This window comes from Scyliorhinus torazame, chromosome 7, assembly GCF_047496885.1.
Source record: "Scyliorhinus torazame isolate Kashiwa2021f chromosome 7, sScyTor2.1, whole genome shotgun sequence".
In the NCBI taxonomy this organism is placed as follows: domain Eukaryota; kingdom Metazoa; phylum Chordata; class Chondrichthyes; order Carcharhiniformes; family Scyliorhinidae; genus Scyliorhinus; species Scyliorhinus torazame.
This window is the reverse complement of record NC_092713.1, coordinates 23,357,728-23,377,007: the sequence shown is the minus strand read 5'-3', so window position 1 is coordinate 23,377,007 and position 19,280 is coordinate 23,357,728. Positions and strand designations below refer to the sequence as shown.

Sequence of the window (19,280 nt, the reverse complement as noted above, 5' to 3'; positions counted from 1 at the left end):
ATCGGCGTCGGGCAACGGTGAATCCTGCCCACAGCAAGTAAACCCACCAATGCCATCGGCAGCCTAATCACCACTTTTCCCGCCTGAAAGCACAATTGGTGAAAAATGGGAACATTCCGCCCAGAGTTTCAGTGAGATTGGCTGGCTCACGGTGTGACAAGTGGGTGGCTTCTGAGAAACCTGCAGAATCGCCACTTTGGAGTGGGATGTGTCTGACCATATTGCGCCCATTAATTCACATATACCACAGCCTGAATGTTAGAGTATAGGAAAGATATCTTTCCGAATTTGTATGTGTCTATTAAAGAGATAGCTGGGGTGAAGGAATCGTGAATATTTGAATTATTTTCTTGTGTTTGTATCGAGAGCTTTCCAACCTTTTTGTCAAGTGTAAAGTTGTTCATAATTTCTTGTTCAATAAATGTTTTATTCTTAGGTTCATCAGCAGATTTCTTCAGTAACTTTCCTCCACGGTTTCTAAAAAATCGTGTGCAGCATCGGCATCAGCTGGGATCGTCACATCGCCCTGAATTCTGGGGGAGACAGCGAAGGCCTGTAGGGTCCCAATATGCCACCATGGCACCTAAGTAAACGTCCTTCCTGCCTTCAAGTTCGCCATGAGAGAGAGCACAAGATTCCGTCCATAGTGTTCACAAATGACATCTGGAGAGAGTTCAATGTGGGTCTTCAGATGTCAGCAAAGTCTACGTTTTCCGCCCTCACTGAGGACTAGAATGCAGCTTGTCATACTCCTTCACCATCGCCGATAATGAAGCTGCTGCTCCTCATTTGTTTGGGATTCTTGTTCAAATCTGCAGCAATCTCACAATTCGGTCATTGGCCCTGGAAGAATTCCCAATGCCCTCTCAAATCTCCCTCACACCCATGGGAGTGTCTACTGGATATCTCCCAAAGTGCAATCACTCACCCAGGAGTAGATAGATGCCGGTACAAACTTGCTTGATGCACGATGATACACTCCCCCCCCCCCCCCCCCCCCACATCCTGCTATATAAATCTAGCAAACCAGTGTCCCGAAGATATTGGTCCAAACAGTCAGTGCGAAACAATGTGGTTCCAAAAACCCTTGGGCTTGGTGTTCAACTGCATTCTGTGTGATTATATTATCCATTCTTCTGGAGCAAAGTTGGAGAAGAATGGATATAGAGACTTGGTTATTGCTATTAACCCCAGAATCAAAAATGATACCAACCTTATTGAAAATATTCAGGTGAGGCATTGATGCTGTTCCAAAAGAGCTAATAGCCCTTGTTTTGTGACCTTGTTTGCACTTGGTGTTGTAAGTTATTGTTTAGAATTCAGGAATTGGTGAGAAGTGGGAACAATTAAAGGAATTTGTTATATCCTCTTCAATGTCACCATTCGACTAATGAAGCAAGGTCAATGATTTTAAGTTTGTCTTTGCTTTCACAGCAAATAGTGACAGCTGCCTCCTCCTACCTTCACAACGCGACCAAGCAGCAAGTTTATTTTTCGGATGTGAAAATCCTGCTGCCTCGAACATGGTCACTTAATTCCAGCTCGATTCACAGACCCACGACTGAATCCTACGAGAAGGTAAGAAGTGAGCGGTGAAGACTGACAAATCCCTCCCAGCCTCAGCTCTCCCCTGGAACTTCACAAACCCCCTTCAACACTCGAGTGGGGGCCGAATTTCTACCGAGGTTTCAAGGGCGGGGGAGGAGCCTCAAGAGAATTCTCAGCGGGAATCTGGCCCGTTAGATTTCTAAACACTTTCTGCAAATGTGGACTTCGCCTGAAGGTCAACCACCACCCAACAGCTGTCCCACAACAAGCTTGTTGATGACACGATACTTCGCAATGAACAGTCAGTGGTGTCAGAAAGTTTGATTACATTTTATTGTAGAATTAGTGATGGTCCTTTGGGGTTTGAGTCCCACACCGTTGCCTATTTTATCACGAAAACAATGCGTTAGTTTGGAACATTATAACTGAGGGTTGCGATGTTTCTCTCTAGCCGATTTGAAGGCCTAACATTATTTTAGATTCCAGGGTTGAGGTGGAAAGGACAGTGTGTGGAAAGGACAGTGTGTGGAAAGGACAGTGTGAGGAAGGGACAGTGTGTGGAAAGGACAGTGTGTGGAAGGGATTGTGTGTGCAAAGGACAGTGTGTGGAAGGGACAGTGTGTAGAAAGGACAGTGTGTGGAAAGGACAGTGTGAGGAAGGAATAGTATGTGGAAGGGACAGTGTGTGGAAGGGACAGTGTGTGGAAAGGACAGTGTGTGGAAGGGACAGTGTGTAGAAAGGACAGTGTGTGGAAGGGACAGTGTGTGGAAGGGATTGTGTGTGGAAAGGACAGTGTGTGGAAGGGACAGTGTGTAGAAAGGACAGTGTGTGGAAAGGACAGTGTGAGGAAGGGACAGTGTGTGGAAAGGACAGTGTGTGGAAGGGACAGTGTGTGGAAGGGACAGTGTGTGGAAGGGATTGTGTGTGGAAAGGACAGTGTGTGGAAGGGACAGTGTGTAGAAAGGACAGTGTGTGGAAAGGACAGTGTGAGGAAGGGACAGTGTGTGGAAAGGACAGTGTGTGGAAGGGACAGTGTGTGGAAAGGACAGTGTGTGGAAAGGACAGTGTGTGGAAAGGACAGAGTGTGGAAGGGACAGTGTGTGGAAGGGATTGTGTGTGGAAGGGATAGTGTGTGGAAGGGACAGTGTGTGGAAGGGACAGTGTGTGGAAGGGATTGTGTGTGGAAAGGACAGTGTGTGGAAGGGATTGTGTGTGGAAAGGACAGTGTGTGGAAGGGATTGTGTGTGGAAAGGACAGTGTGTGTAAGGGACAGTGTGTAGAAAGGACAGTGTGTGGAAGGGACAGTGTGTGGAAGGGATAGTGTGTGGAAGGGACAGTGTGTGGAAGGGATTGTGTGTGGAAAGGACAGTGTGTGGAAGGGATTGTGTGTGGAAAGGACAGTGTGTGGAAGGGACAGTGTGTGGAAGGGACTAGTGTGTGGAAGGGATTGTGTGTGGAAAGGACAGTGTGTGGAAGGGACAGTGTGTAGAAAGGACAGTGTGTGGAAAGGACAGTGTGAGGAAGGGACAGTGTGTGGAAAGGACAGTGTGTGGAAGGGACAGTGTGTGTAAGGGACAGTGTGTAGAAAGGACAGTGTGTGGAAGGGACAGTGTGTGGAAGGGACAGTGTGTGGAAAGGACAGTGTGTGAAAAGGACAGTGTGTGGAAGGAATAGTGTGTGGAAGGGATAGTGTGTGGAAAGGACAGTGTGTGGAAGGGACAGTGTGTAGAAAGGACAGTGTGTGGAAGGGATAGTGTGTGGAAGGGACAGTGTGTAGAAAGGACAGTGTGTGGAAGGGATAGTGTGTGGAAAGGACAGTGTGTGGAAAGGACAGTGTGTGGAAAGGACAGTGTGTGGAAAGGACAGTGTGTGGAAGGGATTGTGTGTGGAAAGGACAGTGTGTGGAAGGGACAGTGTGTGGAAGGGACAGTGTGTGGAAAGGACAGTGTGTGGAAAGGACAGTGTGTGGAAAGGACAGTGTGTGGAAAGGACAGTGTGTGGAAAGGACAGTGTGTGGAAGGGACAGTGTGCGGAAGGGACAGTGTGAGGAAGGGATTGTGTGTGGAAAGGACAGTGTGTGGAAGGGACAGTGTGTAGAAAGGACAGTGTGTGGAAGGGATTGTGTGTGGAAAGGACAGTGTGTGGAAGGGACAGTGTGTAGATAGGACAGTGTGTGGAAAGGACAGTGTGTGGAAAGGACAGTGTGTGGAAGGGACAGTGTGTGGAAGGGATTGTGTGTGGAAAGGACAGTGTGTGGAAGGGACAGTGTGTAGAAAGGACAGTGTGTGGAAGGGACAGTGTGTGGAAGGGACAGTGTGTGGAAGGGACAGTGTGTGGAAAGGACAGTGTGTGGAAGGGATTGTGTGTGGAAAGGACAGTGTGTGGAAGGGACAGTGTGTAGAAAGGACAGTGTGTGGAAAGGACAGTGTGAGGAAGGGACAGTGTGTGGAAAGGACAGTGTGTGGAAGGGACAGTGTGTGTAAGGGACAGTGTGTAGAAAGGACAGTGTGTGGAAGGGACAGTGTGTGGAAGGGATAGTGTGTGGAAGTGTTAGTGTATGGAAGGGACAGTGTGTGGAAGGGACAGTGTGTGGAAGGGACAGTGTGTGGAAGGGACAGTGTGTGGAAAGGACAGTGTGTGGAAGGGACAGTGTGTGGAAGGGATTGTGTGTGCAAAGGACAGTGTGTGGAAGGGACAGTGTGTAGAAAGGACAGTGTGTGGAAAGGACAGTGTGAGGAAGGAATAGTGTGTGGAAGGGACAGTGTGTGGAAGGGACAGTGTGTGGAAGGGACAGTGTGTGGAAAGGACAGTGTGTGGAAGGGACAGTGTGTAGAAAGGACAGTGTGTGGAAGGGACAGTGTGTGGAAGGGATTGTGTGTGGAAAGGACAGTGTGTGGAAGGGACAGTGTGTAGAAAGGACAGTGTGTGGAAAGGACAGTGTGAGGAAGGGACAGTGTGTGGAAAGGACAGTGTGTGGAAGGGACAGTGTGTGGAAGGGACAGTGTGTGGAAGGGATTGTGTGTGGAAAGGACAGTGTGTGGAAGGGACAGTGTGTAGAAAGGACAGTGTGTGGAAAGGACAGTGTGAGGAAGGGACAGTGTGTGGAAAGGACAGTGTGTGGAAGGGACAGTGTGTGGAAAGGACAGTGTGTGGAAAGGACAGTGTGTGGAAAGGACAGTGTGTGGAAGGGACAGTGTGTGGAAGAGATTGTGTGTGGAAGGGATAGTGTGTGGAAGGGACAGTGTGTGGAAGGGACAGTGTGTGGAAGGGATTGTGTGTGGAAAGGACAGTGTGTGGAAGGGATTGTGTGTGGAAAGGACAGTGTGTGGAAGGGATTGTGTGTGGAAAGGACAGTGTGTGTAAGGGACAGTGTGTAGAAAGGACAGTGTGTGGAAGGGACAGTGTGTGGAAGGGATAGTGTGTGGAAGGGACAGTGTGTGGAAGGGATTGTGTGTGGAAAGGACAGTGTGTGGAAGGGATTGTGTGTGGAAAGGACAGTGTGTGGAAGGGACAGTGTGTGGAAGGGACAGTGTGTAGAAAGGACAGTGTGTGGAAAGGACAGTGTGAGGAAGGGACAGTGTGTGGAAAGGACAGTGTGTGGAAGGGACAGTGTGTGTAAGGGACAGTGTGTAGAAAGGACAGTGTGTGGAAGGGATAGTGTGTGGAAGGGACAGTGTGTGGAAAGGACAGTGTGTGGAAAGGACAGTGTGTGGAAGGAATAGTGTGTGGAAGGGATAGTGTGTGGAAAGGACAGTGTGTGGAAGGGACAGTGTGTAGAAAGGACAGTGTGTGGAAGGGATAGTGTGTGGAAGGGATAGTCTGTGGAAAGGACAGTGTGTGGAAGGGACAGTGTGTAGAAAGGACAGTGTGTGGAAGGGATAGTGTGTGGAAGGGACAGTGTGTAGAAAGGACAGTGTGTGGAAGGGATAGTGTGTGGAAAGGACAGTGTGTGGAAAGGACAGTGTGTGGAAAGGACAGTGTGTGGAAAGGACAGTGTGTGGAAGGGATTGTGTGTGGAAAGGACAGTGTGTGGAAGGGACAGTGTGTGGAAGGGACAGTGTGTGCAAAGGACAGTGTGTGGAAAGGACAGTGTGTGGAAAGGACAGTGTGTGGAAAGGACAGTGTGTGGAAAGGACAGTGTGTGGAAGGGACAGTGTGCGGAAGGGACAGTGTGAGGAAGGGAATGTGTGTGGAAAGGACAGTGTGTGGAAGGGACAGTGTGTAGAAAGGACAGTGTGTGGAAGGGATTGTGTGTGGAAAGGACAGTGTGTGGAAGGGACAGTGTGTAGATAGGACAGTGTGTGGAAAGGACAGTGTGTGGAAAGGACAGTGTGTGGAAGGGACAGTGTGTGGAAGGGATTGTGCGTGGAAAGGACAGTGTGTGGAAGGGACAGTGTGTAGAAAGGACAGTGTGTGGAAGGGACAGTGTGTGGAAGGGACAGTGTGTGGAAGGGACAGTGTGTGGAAAGGACAGTGTGTGGAAGGGATTGTGTGTGGAAAGGACAGTGTGTGGAAGGGACAGTGTGTAGAAAGGACAGTGTGTGGAAAGGAGAGTGTGAGGAAGGGACAGTGTGTGGAAAGGACAGTGTGTGGAAGGGACAGTGTGTGTAAGGGACAGTGTGTAGAAAGGACAGTGTGTGGAAGGGACAGTGTGTGGAAGGGATAGTGTGTGGAAGTGTTAGTGTATGGAAGGGACAGTGTGTGGAAGGGACAGTGTGTGGAAGGGACAGTGTGTGGAAGGGACAGTGTGTGGAAAGGACAGTGTGTGGAAGGGACAGTGTGTGGAAGGGATTGTGTGTGCAAAGGACAGTGTGTGGAAGGGACAGTGTGTAGAAAGGACAGTGTGTGGAAAGGACAGTGTGAGGAAGGAATAGTGTGTGGAAGGGACAGTGTGTGGAAGGGACAGTGTGTGGAAGGGACAGTGTGTGGAAAGGACAGTGTGTGGAAGGGACAGTGTGTAGAAAGGACAGTGTGTGGAAGGGACAGTGTGTGGAAGGGATTGTGTGTGGAAAGGACAGTGTGTGGAAGGGACAGTGTGTAGAAAGGACAGTGTGTGGAAAGGACAGTGTGAGGAAGGGACAGTGTGTGGAAAGGACAGTGTGTGGAAGGGACAGTGTGTGGAAGGGACAGTGTGTGGAAGGGATTGTGTGTGGAAAGGACAGTGTGTGGAAGGGACAGTGTGTAGAAAGGACAGTGTGTGGAAAGGACAGTGTGAGGAAGGGACAGTGTGTGGAAAGGACAGTGTGTGGAAGGGACAGTGTGTGGAAAGGACAGTGTGTGGAAAGGACAGTGTGTGGAAAGGACAGTGTGTGGAAGGGACAGTGTGTGGAAGGGATTGTGTGTGGAAGGGATAGTGTGTGGAAGGGACAGTGTGTGGAAGGGACAGTGTGTGGAAGGGATTGTGTGTGGAAAGGACAGTGTGTGGAAGGGATTGTGTGTGGAAAGGACAGTGTGTGGAAGGGATTGTGTGTGGAAAGGACAGTGTGTGTAAGGGGCAGTGTGTAGAAAGGACAGTGTGTGGAAGGGACAGTGTGTGGAAGGGATAGTGTGTGGAAGGGACAGTGTGTGGAAGGGATTGTGTGTGGAAAGGACAGTGTGTGGAAGGGATTGTGTGTGGAAAGGACAGTGTGTGGAAGGGACAGTGTGTGGAAGGGACTAGTGTGTGGAAGGGATTGTGTGTGGAAAGGACAGTGTGTGGAAGGGACAGTGTGTAGAAAGGACAGTGTGTGGAAAGGACAGTGTGAGGAAGGGACAGTGTGTGGAAAGGACAGTGTGTGGAAGGGACAGTGTGTGTAAGGGACAGTGTGTAGAAAGGACAGTGTGTGGAAGGGATAGTGTGTGGAAGGGACAGTGTGTGGAAAGGACAGTGTGTGGAAAGGACAGTGTGTGGAAGGAATAGTGTGTGGAAGGGATAGTGTGTGGAAAGGACAGTGTGTGGAAGGGACAGTGTGTAGAAAGGACAGTGTGTGGAAGGGATAGTGTGTGGAAGGGACAGTGTGTAGAAAGGACAGTGTGTGGAAGGGATAGTGTGTGGAAGGGACAGTGTGTGGAAAGGACAGTGTGTGGAAAGGACAGTGTGTGGAAAGGACAGTGTGTGGAAAGGACAGTGTGTGGAAGGGACTGTGTGTGGAAAGGACAGTGTGTGGAAGGGACAGTGTGTGGAAAGGACAGTGTGTGGAAAGGACAGTGTGTGGAAAGGACAGTGTGTGGAAAGGACAGTGTGTGGAAAGGACAGTGTGTGGAAGGGACAGTGTGCGGAAGGGACAGTATGAGGAAGGGATTGTGTGTGGAAAGGACAGTGTGTGGAAGGGACAGTGTGTAGAAAGGACAGTGTGTGGAAGGGATTGTGTGTGGAAAGGACAGTGTGTGGAAGGGACAGTGTGTAGATAGGACAGTGTGTGGAAAGGACAGTGTGTGGAAAGGACAGTGTGTGGAAGGGACAGTGTGTGGAAGGGATTGTGTGTGGAAAGGACAGTGTGTGGAAGGGACAGTGTGTAGAAAGGACAGTGTGTGGAAGGGACAGTGTGTGGAAGGGACAGTGTGTGGAAGGGACAGTGTGTGGAAAGGACAGTGTGTGGAAGGGATTGTGTGTGGAAAGGACAGTGTGTGGAAGGGACAGTGTGCAGAAAGGACAGTGTGTGGAAAGGACAGTGTGAGGAAGGGACAGTGTGTGGAAAGGACAGTGTGTGGAAGGGACAGTGTGTGTAAGGGACAGTGTGTAGAAAGGACAGTGTGTGGAAGGGACAGTGTGTGGAAGGGACAGTGTGTGGAAGTGTTAGTGTATGGAAGGGACAGTGTGTGGAAGGGACAGTGTGTGGAAGGGACAGTGTGTGGAAGGGACAGTGTGTGGAAAGGACAGTGTGTGGAAGGGACAGTGTGTAGAAAGGACAGTGTGTGGAAGGGATAGTGTGTGGAAGGGACAGTGTGTGGAAAGGACAGTGTGTGGAAAGGACAGTGTGTGGAAAGGACAGTGTGTGGAAAGGACAGTGTGTGGAAGGGACAGTGTGTGGAAAGGACAGTGTGTGGAAAGGACAGTGTGCGGAAGGGACAGTGTGTGGAAGGGACAGTGTGTGGAAAGGACAGTGTGTGGAAAGGACAGTGTGTGGAAAGGACAGTGTGTGGAAAGGACAGTGTGTGGAAAGGACAGTGTGTGGAAAGGACAGTCTGTGGAAAGGACAGTGTGTGGAAAGGACAGTGTGTGGAAAGGACAGTGTGTGGAAGGGATAGTGTGTGGAAGGGACTGTGTGTGGAAAGGACAGTGTGTGGAAGGGTTAGTGTGTGGAAGAGACGGTGTGTAGAAAGGACAGTGTGTGGAAGGGATAGTGGGTGGAAGGGATAGTGTGTGGAAGGGTCAGTGTGTGGAAAGGACAGTGTGTGGAAGGGATAGTGTGTGGAAGGGACTGTGTGTGGAAAGGACAGTGTGTGGAAGGGATAGTGTGTGGAAGGGACAGTGTGTAGAAAGGACAGTGTGTGGAAGGGATAGTGGGTGGAAGGGATAGTGTGTGGAAGGGTCAGTGTGTGGAAAGGACAGTGTGTGGAAGGGACAGTGTGTAGAAAGGACAGTGTGTGGAAGGGATAGTGTGTGGAAGGGACAGTGTGTAGAAAGGACAGTGTGTGGAAGGGATAGTGTGTGGAAGGGACAGTGTGTGGAAAGGACAGTGTGTGGAAAGGACAGTGTGTGGAAAGGACAGTGTGTTGAAAGGACAGTGTGTGGAAGGAACAGTGTGTGGAAAGAACAGTGTGTGGGAGGGACAGTGTGTGGAAGGGACAGTGTGTGGAAAGGACAGTGTGTGGAAGGGACAGTGTGTGGAAGGGATAGTGTGTGGAAGGGACAGTGTGTAGAAAGGACAGTGTGTGGAAAGGACAGTGTGTGGAAAGGACAGTGTGTGGAAGGGATAGTGTGAGGAAGGGACAGTGTGTGGAAAGGACAGTGTGTGGAAGGGACAGTGTGTGGAAGGGACAGTGTGTGGAAAGGACAGTGTGTGGAAGGGACAGTGTGTGGAAAGGACAGTGTGTGGAAGGGACAGTGTGAGGAAGGGACAGTGTGTGGAAAGGACAGTGTGTGGAAGGGACAGTGTGTGGAAGGGACAGTGTGTGGAAAGGACAGTGTGTGGAAGGGATAGTGTGTAGAAAGGACAGTGTGTGGAAGGGATAGTGTGTGGAAGGGACAATGTGTGGAAAGGACAGTGTGTGGAAGGGACAGTGTGTGGAAAGGACAGTGTGTGGAAGGGATAGTGTGTAGAAAGGACAGTGTGTGGAAGGGATAGTGTGTGGAAGGGACAATGTGTGGAAAGGACAGTGTGTGGAAAGGACAGTGTGTGGAAAGGACGGTGTGTGGAACGGACAGTGTGTGGAAAGGAGAGTGTGTGGAAAGGACAGTGTGTGGAAAGGACAGTGTGTGGAAGGGACAGTGTGAGGAAGGGACAGTGTGTGGAAAGGACAGTGTGTGGAAGGGATAGTGTGTGGAAGGGACAGTGTGTGGAAAGGACAGTGTGTGGAAAGGACGGTGTGTGGAACGGACAGTGTGTGGAAAGGAGAGTGTGTGGAAAGGACAGTGTGTGGAAAGGACAGTGTGTGGAAAGGACAATGTGTGGAAAGGACAGTGTGTGGAAAGGGCCGTGTGTGGAAAGGGCCGTGTGTGGAAAGGACAGTGTGTGGAAGGGACAGTGTGTGGAAGGGACAGTGTGTGGAAGGGACAGTGTGTGGAAAGGACAGTGTGTGGGAGGGATAGTGTATGGAAGGGACAGTGTGTGGAAAGGACAGTGTGTGGAAGGGACAGTGTGTGGAAAGGACAGTGTGTGGAAAGGACAGTGTGTGGAAAGGAAAGTGTGTGGAAAGGACAATGTGTGGAAAGGACAGTGTGTGGAAAGGACCGTGTGTGGAAAGGACAGTGTGTGGAAAGGACAGTGTGTGGAAGGGACAGTGTGTGGAAGGGACAGTGTGTGGAAAGGACAGTGTGTTGGAGGGATAGTGTATGGAAGGGACAGTGTGTGGAAAGGACAGTGTGTGGAAGGGACAGTGTGTGGAAGGGACAGTGTGTGGAAAGGACAGTGTGTGGAAGGGACAGTGTGTGGAAAGGACAGTGTGTGGAAAGGACAGTGTGTGGAAAGGACAGTGTGTGGAAGGGACAGTGCGTGGAAAGGACAGTGCGTGGAAAGGACAGTGTGTGGAAGGGACAGTGTGTGGAAGGGACAGTGTGTGGAAGGGACAGTGTGTGGAAAGGACAGTGTGTGGAAGGGACAATGTGTGGAAGGGACAATGTGTGGAAGGGACAGTGTGTGGAAGGGACAGTGTGTGGAAGGGACAGTGTGTGGAAAGGACAGTGTGTGGAAGGGACAGTGTGTGGAAAGGACAGTGTGTGGAAAGGACAGTGTGTGGAAGGGACAGTGCGTGGAAAGGACAGTGCGTGGAAAGGACAGTGCGTGGAAAGGACATTGCGTGGAAAGGACAGTGCGTGGAAGGGACAGTGTGTGGAAGGGACAGTGTGTGGAAAGGACAGTGTGTGGAAGGGACAGTGTGTGGAAGGGACACTGTGTGGAAGGGACAGTGTGTGGAAGGGACAGTGTGTGGAAGGGACACTGTGTGGAAGGGACAGTGTGTGGGCGGGACAGTGGGCGAAATTCTCCCCAAACGGCGAGATGTCCACCAACTGGCGCCCAAAACGGCGCCAATCAGACGGGCATCGCACGGCCCCAAAGGTGCGGAATGCTCCGCATCTTTGGTGGCCGAGCCCCAACATTGAGGGGCTACGCCGACGCCGGAGGGACTGGCGGAAATGGCGTTTGTTGCCCCGCCACCTGGCGCGGAAATGACATGTCGGGGCGGCGCATGCGCGGAGCGTCGGCGGCCGCTGACAGTTTCCTGCGCATGCGCAGTGGGGAGAGTCTCTTCTGCCTCCGCCATAGTGGAGGCCGTGGTGGAGGCGGAAGGGAAAGCGTGCCCCCACAGCACAGGCCCGCCCGCGGATCGGTGGGCCCCGATCGCGGGCCAGGCCACCGTGGGGCACCCCCCCGGGGTCAGATCACCCTGCGCCCCCCCCAGGGCCCCGGAGCCTGCCCACGCCGCCTGGTCCCGCCGGTAAATACCAGGTTTGATTTACGCCGGCGTGACAGTCAATTTATCGGCGGGACTTCGGCCCATCCGGGCCGGAGAATCCAGCGGGGGGGGGGGGGGGGGGGGCGCCAACCGGCGCGGCCCGATTCCCGCCCCCGCCGAGTATCCGGTACCGGAACCTTCGGCAACCGGCAGGGGCGGGATGCACGGCGGCCAACGGTCATTCTCCGACCCGCTGGGGGGGTCGGAGAATGACGCCCAGTGTGTGGAAGGGTATGAAAACTTTATGCTGCTGTGTATTTATTGGGAGCGTTGCTTTTTTGTTTAAACGTGTGGAAAAGAGGAAAGATGAAGGGTGGGATTCTCCGTCGGCTGATGCCAAAATAGAATCGGTTCCGATGGCAAAATCGTGGTGGCGCCGATTTGCTGCCAAATCGCAATTCTCCGTCGCCTCGACCGTGGTGTCAGTGTGTTCTGGAACGCACGTACAGTGATACACAGTTTGCATATTATTAGTGGACCTGGGGCCCCTGTGATTCTCCGCCTCCGACGGTCCGAGTTCCCGAGGCGCGGTTCACTTGTGCTTTTAAAAATGGCGGAACCGCCGTCATGGCTGCTGAGGGGGAGGGAGGGGGTGCGGAAAATGTCCAACATTTCCATAGTTTGCTGACATTTGTGCCGCTGGCCGGGGGGCTTCTGCCAGGGCCAGGGGGAGTAGCGGGGGTAACCAGGAGGTGGGCTGTGGGGGCAGGCTGGATGGGCACGGAACACCATTACCGCAGCTATAAATTACAGCGAGACGAGAGTAGAGAGTAATCGAGGCTTTATTACACAGACATGTGTGGCCTCCTGCAGCTGCTGCCGAAATGGCTGCAGCTCGGTGAGCACACACATTTATACACACAGGAAGTTCGACCCGCGGACTTCTGGGAAGCGGTGTGCAGGGGTTGCCGGTAGGTGAGTATTTAGGTTTAAAATAACTTACCTTGCAGGGGCAATCTCTTGGAGTTTCAGCGGGAGCGGAGTGCAGAGGCTGCTGGTGGGTGAGTATTGAAGTTTGAAATAACTTACCTTGCAGGAGCATCTCTTGGAGTTTCAGTGGGGGCGGAGTGCGGGGGCTGCTGGTGGGTGAGTATTTTAAGTAAACACTTACCTGGTCCCGTTCCTGTTCCTCTTTGCTGTTGTTTTAAAAAAATATATATTTTTAAAGGCGGGAACAGGAAGTTCGACCCGCGGACTTCTGGGAAGTCCCTCACCAATAAATTCTGGTGGAGAGGAAACCTGAGACACTACTCGTGTAGTGTCTCCCACCCGCCCTCCTCCTCTAACCTAATAATAAAACCCATTGGTGTGAGGTAAGTACCATATTGTATTATTATTATTTTTAAAAAAAATTCTAGTTGATAGCCAGATCTTGGTTGAAAGTTAGAGGGATGGCAGGGAAGGAAGTGCAATGTTCCTCCTGCAGGATGTTTGAGGTGAGGGATGCCGTTAGTGTCCCTGCTGATTTTACCTGCAGGAAGTGCTGCCATCTCCAGCTCCTCCAAGACCGAGTTCAGGAACTGGAGCTGGAGTTGGAAGAACTTCGGATCATTCGGGAGGCAGAGGGGGTCATAGATAGTGTGGTGTTGGGTGCTCTGGTGCACAGATGAGCCAACACAGTTGTATGTGGTACAACTCTATTTTATTATAACTCTTATAATACAGTTCGTTCTGGATACTCTGCACGTGCTGTCTCCCTGAGTGTGTTTGGCAATAGATGTGTCCTGGTTCTCCTCTGCAGCTAATACTGACCACCAGGGGTCGTGTCTGTGCTTTTATATCTTTCTGTCATTGGTTGTGGTGTTGTGTGTTCTGATTTGTCTGTTGGTGTGTCTATCATGATGTGTGTGTTTGAATATCATGACATCCCCCCTTTTTACAAAGACAAGTGCCTACGTGGTTATAAATATAATTGTGTCGTGAGTGCATCTAAGAGTGTGCGTTTGTGTTGTGTACAGCGTGTATTTATGACGTAACTATTTACATGGGGCGATGTCGGGTGCGTCACACTAACAAGGTTGTACCATAACAAAACTTGGATGCGAGAGAAAAAAAAAAACTTGAACATTGGTCCGGTCAGACGATATCTGGAACAATAAACAACAACAGGTTATAATACAGAAGTGTTTGACTTTTTGAATGTATTAACAGCGTTATAAGTCCAGTCTAATGGGTGACCGCCTCAAGAATGGGCTGGTCCTCAAGCCGGTTCAGCTGTGGAGATTTGGGGTCACACTGGTTCACCTTGGACTGTTGGAGGTGATGCTGTTGCCGAAGTCTCTACTTTACCATTTGTTGTACTTCGTGCAGTGCTTGGTTTTTTTCTTTCGTGCAAATATAACATTCAACATCTTTGTTAGTGGTGCCCTGGCTGTGGTTTGGTTCTGGTGGCGATGGAAGGGGCATGATCCGTGGCATCTCCACGAAGTCATCCTTGGGAACCAGTGGAGGATCCGGCGTGTGCGTACGGTGCAGTTGCGAGCGTGGAAGGCGGCACAAAGCCCGCTGATTTCGCCTACGCACCAATCCATCCGCCCTGCATGCCAGGAACAAGGTGGAGTCTGTTTTCTTTTTATGTTTGTGGTGGACAGCATCTTGTAGCCGATGGGTCGTTGCCATCGAAGTAGCACCATCACTAATATCATGCAAGGCGATGACTGTGCCAGATGTGGAAGTTGGCCAAGACCGTGTACGCTGGTTCCGGCCACCTGCTGTGCCGGAAGGGCGACTCTGCAGAGAAACGTCGAAGCATGTCGCCTTGGAGAGAGAATTGTTGCTCGCATCAACGTCTGGCGATGGCGCGAGTTGGTGTGTCCATCTTGGACCGCCGGTGCTGGTTGCCACTGCCGACCCAGTGGGACTGCCACGCGATCCATTCCCTGTCGCCGTGGCATCTGCCGTCACCCTGAGCGTGCCATCACCGAGGCCGCGACACCGCCCGTCCGGAGCAAGGTCTGGCGTGCGCAAATCAGAGTCGGCGCTTGGCTGCTCCCCATCTGGAGTCCGGTGTGCCTTCCGTCGATGCCCCCTGTCCGGAGTCCCAACAGGTTCACTGGAGGCAGCCGAGATTCCCTGAAGCTGCACTTCTGGAGTCGGAACATGCAGGAATGCACCAACCAGTGGAGAGGCTCGAGCCATCGAGGGTGGAAGCGGTGTGCCACCACCGCAGTCGTCAGTGGTCCCACCGTGATCGTTGAGTGCCTCGGTACGCACTAGGCGAGGTCTGTCACCTTGCACCTTTTGCATGGGAAGTGGGATGCTGTCGTCACTCGTCTCACATCCCGTGGATAGATCGTCATTAGCAGCTTGCTGTTCACTAGGGTTGGGTAAATTGTCAGAGTTTTCATCTGGTGGTGCACACCATGTCGGTGGACTGTCATTGTCTTGCCATTGTCCTTCATTTGGGCTTTTCTTCTTTGGAACTTTAAATCTTCCCCCAGACATTGCAGAACCTTGTTTATTACCCCCAAATTCTCCCATATGTATGGTCTCGAATATAGGATCCACTGTTTCTATCGACATTGTACCATTTTCCAAAGAACATTCCGTTTCACTTTTCTTCTCAGGTACCTCATATGTAACTTTGTTTAATGTACATGCCTTCATGGTCTCTGGGTCTGATTTTGCTGGGACTGGCATGGTCACAGTCTCTCTTTTACTGTTCTCAATTGCCCACATTATACTCCCCATACATAACTGCTTAATCACTGGGGTTAGTGTGGTACAATGGATAATCGGGTCGACCTTATCTGCATCTTCACCATTAGTGGAAAGCACACTTGGTTCACTTGAAACTGCTGTGGGTTTTTAATTCGTTATCTGGCTACTCGATGTCGGTGTCCTCAGGATTCTTGCTCCAATGTTCTGCTCAATAATCAGTGGAGTGTGTATAGGTTCAATGCAATTAATGTTCCCCTCCAGGTTTGAAGAGTCATTACTGACTAACTGCTGGTCTCCGAAGTTGGGATTTTGCGGCATTGTGTTGAAGGGAGACATTTGTCCCTGCTGTAGATATGATTCAGGTTGTGTTATTTCCATTACCTGAGGATCAATGTCTTGTCCATTTTTTCGATCCGTACTAAAACACTGGCAAGTCTCAGTCTGCTCCTTGCAAGTTAAACATTCAATTAATTTCGTTAGCAAATCCTCAGCATCCTTCTGTGGCCGTGCAGCATTATTAATCTCTGTTCGGCTACAATGATCCTGAAGGTCAGCGCATGAACCTTTTTTCTTCGGGCTTGGACGAGGCGATTCCTTTGGCTTGTCTTCAGTTGGGCTTGAACAGTCTTCAGCGCTGTGCCCTTTATTGTAGCATGAGAGACCGTCATGGTCATGCTGCTGTGTAGTGGAGCATGGTAGGCTGTTATAGCCTTCTTGCTGTTCACGGGAGCATGGCAGACTTGCATCGTCTGCCGCTGGTTGGTCAGGAGAGGTTGCTAGACCCTCATGGTCTTGTTCCTGCAAGGACTGCGCTCTGGAGTCTTGCGTTCCTTCCATCGTGGAGTCCGTCCACGAGCTCTCTGTGGAGGCTTGTGACACTGGAGTCACTTCTTGTTCGTGCAAGGACTGCGCTCTGGAGTCTTGCGTTGCTTCTATCGTGGAGGCTGTCCACGAGCTCTCTCTGGAGGCTTGTGACACTGGAGTCACTGCTTGTCCGTGCAAGGACTGCGCTCTGGAGTCTTGCATTTCTGCAATTGTGGAGTCTGTCCACGAGCTTGCTGTGGAAGCTTGTGACACTGGAGTCACTTCTGGTTCATGCGAGGACTGCACTCTGGAGTCTTGCATGTCTTCTTTCATAGAGTCGGGAACGTTGAGCGGGACGTGGACCACGCTCTGTGTGGCAGCAGGGCACTCTCCGTGTGCTTGCACCGCTCCCTGTCTGTTAATGTCAGGCTGCAGCATCATCCGGTACTGATAAGTTGGAACGTCATATCTGCTGGATTGAAGATCCTCAAATCCGAAAAATGAATCCGCATCTGCGTCGGATTCAATGTGGGGGCCGCCAATGTGCAACACGAAAGGTTCGTCCGAGTCATAGTCATATAGGACCACGGAGCTATCATTGGGCTCGCGAGGTCCGGAAACACTGTAAAAATCGTCATCGAAGTATTCAAGGTCGGAATCATCGGCTTGTGCGTAGGTAACTGCTTGTCGGAGGGTTCTTCGGAGGTCAAATTCATCTCCTGGGTCAATTTGCGGCACTGTGCTGTCATTCCAGGTGAAGGAAGGTTGTTTTACAGCTTTAACAGATTTTTGTTTTTTTGATTTGGGACGTTTCCCTTTTAAATTGGATTTGGGACATTTCCCTTTTAAATTGGTGCAGTCTGGGGCCTCTGACATCCTGACGCTCGGTATGTAGCACGTAGGAAGCGACTGCGCATGCTCAGATCGCTGTTCCTTTACCGATGGCCGTTTTCTTGACTGCGCATGCGCAGCATCTCGCGCATGCGCAAACGAAACTTCCGGTTCTGCGCACTTCTCGCGCAACTGTGCTAGCGTTATACCTTTAGCAAGATGGCCGCCGACCTCGACCCAGCCTTTTCTCAGGCCCGGGATTTCGGGCTCCGGGATCCCAGCCACGAGGTGAGTACTGCAGCTTTTCTTACCTTTAAGTCCCCATTGGATTGCGTATTCTTCACAGTACTTGGCGAATTTGCCCATGACTGCCTGGTAATCGTGCCTTTGCTGCCTCCTGAAGAACCTGAACCTTCTGAACATTGCTCTTGTCCTTGCACCGGCGACGGTGAGGAGAAATTCAATTTTTTCCTTATCATCCAGGTCCTTGAGTTCAGCTGCCGCCAGGAACAACTCGAACATTTGCCGGAATCGCCGCCAGTTTTCGTGGAGGTCGCCGTCGCACTGGAGCGCCTGCGGAACCGGGAGCTCGTACATCATGCCTGGGCACTGCTGGTTGTCTGTGTACACTGAGGTATGCCGGCAGGTATCGATCCACTCCTGTACCATGTGGTGTTGGGTGCTCTGGTGCACAGATGAGCCAACACAGTTGTATGTGGTACAACTCTATTTTATTATAACTCTTATAATACAGTTCGTTCTGGATACTCTGCACGTGCTGTCTCCCTGAGTGTGTTTGGCAATAGATGTGTCCTGGTTCTCCTCTGCAGCTAATACTGACCACCAGGGGTCGTGTCTGTGCTTTTATATCTTTCTGTCATTGGTTGTGGTGTTGTGTGTTCTGATTTGTCTGTTGGTGTGTCTATCATGATGTGTGTGTTTGAATATCATGACAGATAGCAGCTTCAGGGAATTAGTTACACCAAAGATTGGAGATAGATGGGTAACTGTAAGAGGGACTGGGAAGAAGCAGTCAGTGCAGGGATCCATAAGACCATAAGACCATAAGACATAGGAGCGGAAGTAAGGCCATTCGGCCCATCGAGTCCACTCCGCCATTCAATCATGGCTGATTTCAACTCAATTTACCCGCTCTCTCTCCATAGCCTGCGATCCCCTGCGGTCGTTCCCCTGAGAAACAAGTATACCGCTTTAGATACTTGTGGGGGGGATGACTTACCAGGGGTAAGCCATGGGGTACGGGCCTCTGGCACGGAGTCTGTCCCTGTTGCTCAGAAGGGAAGGGGGGAGAGGAACAGAGCATTAGTAATTGGGGACTCGATAGTCAGGGGCACAGATAGGAGATTTTGTGGGGGCGTGAGAGACTCACGTTTGGTATGTTGCCTCCCAGGTGCAAGGGTACGTGATGTCTCGGATCGTGTTTTCCGGGTCCTTAAGAGGGAGGGGGAGCAGCCCCAAGTCATGGTCCACATTGGCACTAACGACATAGGTAGGAAAGGGGACAAGGATGTCAGGCAGGCTTTCAGGGAGCTACGATAGAAGCTCAGAACTAGAACAAACAGTTGTTATCTCTGGGTTGTTGCCCGTGCCACGCGATAGTGAGATGAGGAATAGGGAGAGAGAGCAATTAAACACGTGGCTACAGGGATGGTGCAGGCGGGAGGGATTCAGATTTCTGGATAACTGGGGCTCTTTCTGGGGAAGGTGGGACCTCTACAGACAAGATGGTCTATATCTGAACCTGAGGGGCACAAATATCCTGGGGGGGGGAGATTTGTTAGTGCTCTTTGGGGGGGTTTAAACTAATGCAGCAGGGGCATGGGAACCTGGATTGTAGTTTTAGGGTACGGGAGAATGAGGGTATAGAGGTCAGGAGCACAGATTTGACGTCGCAGGAGGGGGCCAGTGTTCAGGTAGGTGGCTTGAAGTGTGTCTACTTCAATGCTAGGAGCATACGAAATAAGGTAGGGGAACTGGCAGCATGGGTTGGTACCTGGGACTTCGATGTTGTGGCCATTTCGGAGACATGGACAGAGCAGGGACAGGAATGGTTATTGCAGGTGCCGAGGCTTAGATATTTCAGTAAACTCAGGGAAGGTGGTAAAAGAGGGGACGGTGTGGCATTGTTAGTCAAGGATAGTATTACGGTGGCAGAAAGGACGTTTGATGAGGACTCGTCTACTAAGGTAGTATGGGCTGAGCTTAGAAACAGGAAAGGAGAGTTCATCCTGTTGGGAGTTTTCTATAGGCCTCCGAAAAGTTCCAGAGATGTAGAGGAAAGGATTGCAAAGATGATTCTGGGTAGGAGCGAAAGTAACAG

The 19,280-nt window shown here is 51.1% G+C and overlaps 1 protein-coding gene across 1 annotated transcript in view; it reads left to right on the top strand.

The window, feature by feature from the left end:
- The first annotated feature begins 1,065 nt into the window (after positions 1–1,065).
- LOC140426088 (calcium-activated chloride channel regulator 1-like) overlaps positions 1,066–19,280 on the top strand; it is an 80,083-nt gene continuing 61,868 nt past the window's right edge. Inside the window, exons 1-2 of the mRNA XM_072510431.1 lie at positions 1,066–1,231; positions 1,435–1,578. Coding sequence (XP_072366532.1) covers positions 1,070–1,231; positions 1,435–1,578 — 306 coding nt within the window. The 5' untranslated portion in view covers positions 1,066–1,069. The remainder of the gene's footprint in view (positions 1,232–1,434; positions 1,579–19,280) is intronic.